The 9,162-nt window shown below is 44.7% G+C and overlaps 1 protein-coding gene across 1 annotated transcript; it reads right to left on the reverse strand.

Annotated features, from left to right (window-relative positions):
* Nucleotides 1–1,219: 1,219 nt before the first annotated feature.
* DKK1 (dickkopf WNT signaling pathway inhibitor 1) lies at nucleotides 1,220–5,993 on the reverse strand. The gene is made up of 4 exons (XM_079792999.1): nucleotides 5,591–5,993; nucleotides 5,179–5,341; nucleotides 3,821–3,964; nucleotides 1,220–3,698 (listed from the first exon to the last, which is right to left on the reverse strand). Exons 1-4 carry the CDS (start codon nucleotides 5,834–5,836, stop codon nucleotides 3,445–3,447), a joined length of 807 nt encoding a protein of 268 aa, XP_079649125.1. The 5' UTR covers nucleotides 5,837–5,993; the 3' UTR covers nucleotides 1,220–3,444.
* Between the last annotated feature and the right edge of the window lie 3,169 nt (nucleotides 5,994–9,162).

The raw sequence follows: 9,162 nt of genomic DNA on the forward strand, positions 1-9,162 counted from the left end.
ATAATGTGTTTCCGTTGATTCAGTGATTCGTAGATAACTAAGTTGCTCAGATTCTGCTTCTGTGAAAATGCTTTTTCGAGAAACAGGTTCCTCATTCCAGACCCAAAGATGTAATCTTTGTGATTTTCTGCCAAGATAAGCCAGGGGTGGCAAGCTGTTCGGGGCTTCGAGGTCTGGAGCGCTTTTGCTCCCTCGTATGCCGCCGGCTTTTAATAAATGACTCCATAATTCGACTTTTTTGAGGCGTCCTTTGTAAGATGGGGGTTACACTACAACAGTAGCATGACAAAATTAATTTTATACAGTTTCAAAAAAGAAGGAAAATTGAATAATTTCACCTGAAATTTCCGTAAGTGGCAATGCATGTTAATTTGACAATGCAGTTAGAAATACTAAAACTGATAAAATTTATAAAAGCATAATTGGGGGCAAAATTTATTCCACCCTGACAAGCCATATACATGTGCATAATTGTTACTAATTCTATGATTGAATTGGTAAAATTTGATTTACCATGGGAAAAATTCAAAAACTGTTTTAATATACTGAAATATGAACAATCAAACTTAGTCTGCATATCTGTGGTGGTGTTTTTTAAACAATATACCTCCATCTTCATTCTTAACAATAGATTTCAGGTTAAACAAAAATTGAAATATTTAAGTCTTCTAGCAAAACAAGAAAAAGGGATGGGGGAATGACTTGTTTGTGGTTTTATTTAATAATTTAAATAATTTATTTAATAATATTTTAAAATAAAAGGAATTAGAGAAAGTCTACATTTAACTGAATGCCAGAGATTACTGTGAACTTGTTAGGATAAGCCTGTATTTCCCTCTTCCCCCTTTGATACAATTTAGCAAGAGTTTAATTATCACTAGAACAGTGATAAGCAGGCTCGTGACATTTTACCCATGTCAGTCCTTATGCTAAAAAGCATGTTTTTTTTTAATTTTGAATTTTGCTTCAGAAATCAGTCATTATCTTATCCTATAAGTATTCTGGCACAAGAATAACAACAACATAAGAATTCTGTAGTCATGGCACAATATTTGTTATAGCAAAACCACTGGAAACAATTTAAATGTCTCTCAAATATCTCTTTAAATAAATTACGGTATAGCCATTCCAACATACTGTACTCTAAGGCAACCATTAAAAAGAATGAGGCACCTGTGTACATATTACATAGAATGTGACCAGCAAGACACACAAAGTAAAAAAAATAGACGCAGGGCAGCGTGTAGAGCGTGCTCCCCTTTGATCAAATACCTGTGAATGCATTCCCAAGTGCATATATTTTCCATTCCAATAAATTGTTTAAAAGTAAAATCATGTACACATTTTAGGCAGCCACTATCTAAAGTGTTGGAGCTTCCTTAAATGATCCCCTTTTGAATTTGTATTGCATCTGACTTCCGTCTTTCAGCCTCTATAACTAGCTAAGCTAATCAAATATCTACAGTTTTCTTGGTAGCCTGTTTCACCTTTGTAAATGTGCAGACTTTCTTTTTGTCGCTTCCTAACATCTCAGTTGGATAGGAAGGAGAGGTGTCCTTCCTTGATCGGTTTGTCGCTCCGCCACCCCCATCCCTGGACGGGAAGCCAAAAGGGCTGGAACTATGATTGATGTACCGAGATGTGTAGAGGGGGGCACTCTCTGGCCACAGTCAGTTCCTGCAGAAAGGAAGGGATTCCATAACCGAGCCCTTTGAAAACTCTTCCTTTCCCCTCTTCAACAGAGGCCCTTCTTTCTTCTTTTGGAAGAAAGGGTTTCCTGTTTCCTCTCCTCTATTGTGTTTTATTGGAGATGGCAGGCCTTAGAATGGGCCTTCCTGGCACTTCAGAAAACAAGCACATGCAGAAAAAGAAAGTTTCTCCAGGGTGAGGAAGCTGAAACTTCCAGACAAAAGGAATGTAACAACAGACATCCTGCCAGTCCCCTTCTCAGTGAAGAGCCAACCAACCCTTGTGGCCCTTTGGCTGAGCCCCTTGAAATTGAACCACTTCCGGGAATGCTAAAACAACAAACATGCAAGGACATCTGCGTTATTTAAGGAACCTTGTTGATCAGTCACTGTCCTTCGGAGTGCCTTCAACCCAGCATTTTGGGGATTTGATGTAGACTTGAGCATATTACAGAGTAAGTGGAAACTGAGACAGTTGCTTTGGTATTAGGTTTGACAATATCAAAGTTGGCAGGTAAAAATGCAAAGCCAGTTTGATTTCATTTCTGTGGGCTTTCCTTTAGACAATATGCCCCTAGCCTTATTGTAATCAACATAATTCAGGTTAGGCAAAATGTGAAATCTTCAACTCAACCTAGCAAGAGATGCAAAGAAGATAATGAAGGCGGACTTGTGGTTTTTATTTAATAACTTTTTAAAAATCAAAAGTAATTAGAACAAGTCTTCCTGGCATGAAATAGTATTTAAGATACTTCAAATTAACTTACTTGGTACCAAATCTGCATGTGCTTGCTGACTGTATTTCTACACACACACACACACACACACCCTCTTCCTGCTAACTACCAACTTCTTTGCTCTGGTGTGACTTTTGTTGCAAACTTCCTTTGTTGCCCAATAGTTATTAACCATTTGGGTAGATATTATTGCTTTATTGGAAACCGTTTTTGAAAGTAGTAATGCAAGTCTCAGACACCATGATCATTTGAGCTTGTCAACGAAGAATATATTTTTCTTTAAAATTACTCAAGAATTGATCAATATTGCCCTACACTTTGACAATATCTTTCTCTGATTATCTCTAAATATGTCACATTTCTGTCCCTGCAGAACACACACACACTTCTAAGGTCACGATGCCAAAATTTATCTATACTTGTAACATTTCATGGTATAAAATGTAAAATTTTATTTCAAGGACTACCGCAGCCTAGAAATATATTTGTAATCTAAGCACTGAGATAGTACATTTCAGAAAATAAGCTAGTATTCTCATGATAAATTTCGGATACCTATCATTTGTCATTCCAAAAGTTCCTTGCATTCTAGAGTCTAGAATTAAAAGGGAAGAGGGTTATGCATTTAGGAAGTATAAGCTAAAATTATTTATTACAATCTAATATAGAATATTTATCAGAGTCGAGACAACAATCAATGTGTACAAAAATTTACATAACAAGATGATCAATAGACAATGCAGCACCGTTAGAAAAAAATAATTAAAAAGTTCTGTTGCATTTACAGGTTAAGTGCCACACTGAGAATTTACAACACAGTAATTTACTGCAACCAATGACAGGAGAGTTCCATAAAGAAACAAAGCTCTTAACACTCCGACTTTTCAGAAGGTATTACTTGGAATGCTTAACTGTAACCACAGACTTTGTACATCCTTAAGGACCGAGCTGGCAAAAGTCACAAAAGGGTCTCATAGCATATATTATATAAAGGAGTCCACTGTGTTTGGGCAGCTGGCTTAGTGTCTCTGACAGGTGTGAAGCCTAGAAGAATTACTGGCTTGATAGTGATCTTTCTGTATCCGGCAAGACAGACCTTCTCCGCAGTAACAGCGCTGGAATATCTCCAGCCCATGGGAGCCTTTTCTCCTGTGCTTGGTACACACTTGACCTTCTTTCAGGACAGGCTTACAGATCTTGGACCAGAAGTGTCTAGCACAGCACAGCCCTGTAGCACAATCTGATGACCGGAGGCAGACAGACCCTTCTAGTCCTAGGAGAGAAGAGACAATGAGGAAAATACATTGTCGCTGCGAACGCTGCATTAAAGATAATACCCAAGACACTTCTGATGGGCTGACGACCCAGAATGAGTCTCCAGGTCCCTGAACCTACCTTTAGTATGATACATTTTTGAGGACAGCGTAGTTCTTCTGGAGTACCCATCCAAGGTGCTGTGATCATTACCAAAGCTTTCAATAACGGTTTCCTCGATTTCCCCTCGTTGGAAATGATTGGGATCGGATGGCATGCATATTCCTGAGGAAGCAGGAGATAGAGGTTAACTCCCGCGCTGTTCTGTGTGACTCCTTACAGCTGTGACAGGGGCAGTCTGGGATGCCTGCACCGCCTTGAGGGACACCTCACTGAAGTGGCATGATCTTAAACACAAGCCCAACTTCCTCCCTAGTGTTAGTGCAAAACTCCCCAGATGGCCAGAAGCATCAATGCCTATACACTGTGCAGTCCTAGGCAACGTCCCCAGGATAGTCATTTGAGACACTTTCCTACCTGCTGGGGTAGTGACAGTGAGATTTCTGCCCATTTTAATGTCACCCATGGGGTAAGAAAAAGAGAATCCGTCACTTAAAAAAAATTGCTTTTAAAAATAACCTCTCTGCCCCTGGTGCCGTGTGAGTGCTGCCAGACTGAGTTAAGCAAATACAACACCAGCCCCGTGGAAGAATGCACTCTCACCCACCACCAGTTCCTTGACTGTGTAATTCCTCTATTACAGAGATCTAGTTAGTTCGTCCTGGAGTATTACTGGGTCCTCCGGAGGACCGCCACCCTTGAGTTTATTTCTGGAGCCTCCTCTGGCTGTCTGAGTGGACTACCTCTTTGAGACATTGAGTTTTAGTGGATCTGTGGTTGTGGGGAGGAGTACTTATTTTAAGGTAGCAGGAAGTGGAGGCAGGGGGTAGGGAGTAGGGAGAAGCCAGGGTGGAGGGTAACAAGAGCTCCCTTAAGAATGGCCAGCATAGGTAAACCGGTGTCTGGTGGCTGACAACAGTCTCAGCTGGGATCGTGAAGGAGAAGCCAGACAGGTAGAGAGCCCTGAGAGGCACTGGAAGAGAAACGAACAGGCCAGGTAAACAGCCAGGGTGCGTTGCGTCCCCGGGGATCTTCATATCCTCCAACCTCCCTCCCCACCTTCTTTCTCCATCGAAATCAAGGCTGTCCCAGACCAGCTTTTAGGGAGCGGATCCACTCCAAGAGAAGCAGTCGTGTTAAATCATTTGAGGGGGGCACGGGGGGGGGGGGGAATAAAGAGCTCCAAGACCCCTGTAACCTTCTGTCCTCTGAGACAAACGCTGGCAACGCAGCCGGTTCGGGGGAACCTTGCCCGCCGAGGACCCGTTCATCGGCTCAGCGGCACCGCAGCCGGCTCAGGGCAGAGGAGGTGTCCTCCCACCCGCAGGTGAGCGGAGGCGGGACGGCTCGAGGGGTCCCCAGCGAGCGAAGGAACTCACCGTTCTTGCAGTAATTGCCGGGGCAGCACATGGCGTGGCGCATGCAGCGTTTGCGGCGCTTCCTGCAGGCCAGGCAGACCTGCGGCCCCGAGCCCCCTCCGCGGGCGGGGCTCGCGCAGTACTCCTCGGCGCCGCACTCCTCGTCCTCCGCGCACGGGTAGGGCTGCGGGCAGGGGGGGCCGGGAGAGGATGAGGCGCCCGGCCATCCAGGTGCCCTACGCGCCCGAACCCGCACGCGCGCCACAGCCCTTGGCTGCCCACCTCTCCAAAGGTTACCGCCGCCCCCTGTCCCGAATGCGGTTTCCAGATGCTCCCCGAACGGCACTCAACTCGGCACGGCCTGCACCCTTCTTCCCAGGTGCCACCTCTCCAGGGTCGCGGCGTTCCCAGATCCCCCGCACCCCCTTCTCACCTGGTAGTTGTCCATGGTCTGGTACTTGTTCGCGCCGTCGTACAGAATCCCCGGAGCCACGCTGACGGGCGAGCCTGGGTGCCCCGAAGCGCCGCCCAGCGGCGGGGGCAGGTTCTTGATGGCGTTGGAATTGAGAACCGAGTTCAAGGTGGCGCTCGCTCCGAGCAGCGGGTGGTGGCCGCAGAGAGCCGCTGCCACCAGGGCGACCAAGACCTGTGCGGCCCCCACGGCGCCCAGGGCCTTCATCTCAGAGCTCAAGGGAAGGAAAGAAAGAGAAGGGAGGGATGTCACTTTGCAAGCCCAGGTCCCCAGGAAGCCGTGCTGCTGCTGCTGGTGCTGGTGCGGCTGCAAGTCCGGGCTCCCGGAGCCTCCAGCGGTCCCACAGTCCAGGCTGCGGGGCGCACGGAGCTCTGCGCCGCCACCGCCGCCACGGCTGCCTTTATACCGCCGGCCCCGAGCACGCCGGCCCCTCCGGGGGAGACAACAAAGCTGGGATGGGATTTCAAAGCCCTGGGAGGGGCTGGGAGGGGTGTGTTTGGGTACACGAAGGGGGGCCTTTGACACTCTTCACCCCGCCCCTCCCTTGCACAGTCCTTCCCCGGGACCAGTTCACCTTGGGGGCGATTGGACTCGGGGAGCATTCGAGCGGACGACTTTAATAACTGCGGGGGAGGAGGAGCTTGGGGACGCGGGTGCCCTCGCCTTGCCTTGGACTTAGGGGTCGGGATGTCGGGATCAGGAATGCTTTTCAGAACGGAATGGTGATGCACTCTGCAAAAGCACTTTCCCCCTCTCCCCCTTAATGCCAGGACTGGTTTATGGTGCACATAAATAATATCCAGCCCTAAATACAACCCCATCCGTCATCCAAAGTCTCTATCAAAGCCTCGCAGCCAGAAGGGCCAGGTGGCCAATGCGAGTTGCTCATTAACCCTTTCGAGTCACGGTTTGCAGATTTGGGGTGAGGTCCTTGGCTTTCAGTTCATTGAATTCCTCTCCCCCGCCCTCCCCCCCCCCCCCACACTCCTTTCTCCCGAGGGAGAAAAATGTGCAAATAGAAGGAAATTTGCACATCAAATGAGGGTTAAAAGGAAGAAGAACTAATTCTCTTTTGATGGGAAGTTTAGAGAGGGAGGCGAGAGACTAGCATTTGGAAATTAGATCATGGGTGGAGGGGAGAGGGAAATGACCATCTGATAATCAACTGTTTAATGTAGTTCTTTGAATCTGAGCGGTCTGGGCAGTAGATGAACTTGATTAGGCAGACGGGTGAGATCAAAGTGGCCGGGGCAAAGGCGGACAGGGTCCAGCGGCCGGTCAGTGCTCACTCGCGGGTCCTCCCTTCTCAGTGGCGGGTTAGTGCAGGGAGATAAGAAACCCTAAGGCTTAGCACCTGACTTTCTCATTAGTATTTCATATCGCAAAGCTTGAGAACGCCTGTCTGATCCCACGTCAGACCTTTCCTGGACAAGGAATTACCCCCTCTAGGGAGATAAGAGACTGGCTTCAGGAAAAGGGAAGCTGAAAGTGAATTTCATGTGATTTAAACCAGTATATAAAAAAGAATCAAGTAGGGTGTGTAAGAATGCTGTCCTGCTTATAAATAGGAAATAATTTATTTTTAAACAAAATAAATTTCTTCACTAGTCGTATGCTCATCCAGCTCTTATCTTTATATTGCAGTAAGTTATTTGCTCTCACTGTTTGACGACAACAACAACAACAACACAATATAAAAATCCTTGCTCACCTTGTCCGATTGGAGAGTTTTAATCTTTTTCATTTACCATTGTAAAACCAAGAACAATTTTATAACTTCTTTTGCACATAGCTGTTACCTGTAGGGCAATCTGTCTTTAAGGAGGATAAGTTACTCTAAAAGATATGAGTCCTAGGTCGTTGTTTCCTTCAAGTCAAGCATCTTGCTGTTCAAATGAACTTGCTTAAAATGGACAATAAGGGGGAGGAGGGGCGGCAACTACCTGAAAGGTAGGACTAGGCTTTATCCCTGGCGTTGGGCAACTCTTCAGGTTATTGCCCTTTTCGGGGAGGGACAGAGTGAAGACAAATGTTGACGAGCCTATTCTAATTACAGTAAGGATAAGATAGGAAATGTACACAATTCTTTTTCAAACAGGTTGATGTGTCAGAAAATGGACAACTGCTATGCGAGTTTAGAAAAGAAAAAAGATGATTGAATAATCACCGTTGTGTATATTTATTTTGTGCTCACTGAACTCAAGGGTCTTTATAATTACACACTGACTTACTAAATCCATGACTGGACCTATGACCAAGTATAGCCAGTGATAATCTTCAAGTAGAATAATCCTAAAGTGAAGAAAGGCAGGAGTACTTTAAAAAAAAAAGTTTGCAATGGTCTGTGCTCTAATTTATTGGGTTTCAGAGGTCATATTAAGCACATCTTCTAAAACAATTCTTTATAACACCTCTAATTATACGGATACCTTCCCATCCCAAGGTTCCATCTATCCTGTGGAATTTCCTCTGGTTTGTTATTAACTCCACCTGAAATGTTAACATGGATTAAATCGGACACATTTCCTTAGGTTTTAGTATCAACCTGTACAATGATCTAGTTTTGGCTTACCACTCTAGAAACTTTTGGAACAAATGGAAAATTTGGTACAAAGTGGGGGAGGTTGTTTATATAAGCTTTTAAAAAATGAGCCTAAGAAACAAGTAAGTCAATATGCCTTTTATTGAGAATCAGCAATGAACCAGGTCTCCTTTGGGCAGATATGGCCCTACTTTCAGTTGACTTGAAGCTTATATAGACGGGGAGGTATTAAAGGGTAAAGACATAACAAAGTTTAGATGCCATATTTTCACTTGCAGCATATTAATAACAACGCCAGTCATCAAGGTGTTGAGCACCTTTGACGTGGTAAAAAAAAATCGACAGTCTGTGTTAAATTCTTAAGATGTTGAAATGTGGAGAAAGAATTCCCTGACCTTGGGAAGTGTGACAATATTTCTTTCTAGTCCCATTATCTTAAATACATATTTCTAAAAATATGCTTGTGCCACACTGAAGACCAAACACTTTTCCTCTTTTTTGCAAGATATGGTATATGTCAATATATAACGAATTCAGTCCATTAGGAGCTTGGATTCACAAACAAAACCATTGTCCAGGGGCATAAACAAGTGGAATAATTTAATCAACCTATGGGAAACCTTAACAAGAAAGGCATGTTGTATAAATTCAATCTTGATTCCTGAATTTATATGTCTGTTAGGGTTTAGTAATCCTGAAGCATTGACAGAATCTGTTGTGTTTGGTTAGGGGAGCTAAGCCAGGAGTAGGATTTTAAGAGTGGACTCAGTCATACCTCCTCCTTCACTTTCCATGTTGCTCCTGAAGTTGTCACAATTTGAAAGCTAACAATGAATTTGTCAATATCTGAGTTCCTACTATGTGCTCAGCATGGTACTTGGCATGTGTGATAAAGATGAGGACTTTATTATCCTCAAATAATTGAGGGGCAGGGGGGCAGGGAAGGTAAGCTCACACATTGCACAGGAGAGAAATTATGTAGGAAGGAGCC

Source organism: Cnephaeus nilssonii (genome assembly GCF_951640355.1).
Source record: "Cnephaeus nilssonii genome assembly, chromosome: 16".
Taxonomy (NCBI): Eukaryota; Metazoa; Chordata; class Mammalia; order Chiroptera; family Vespertilionidae; genus Cnephaeus; species Cnephaeus nilssonii.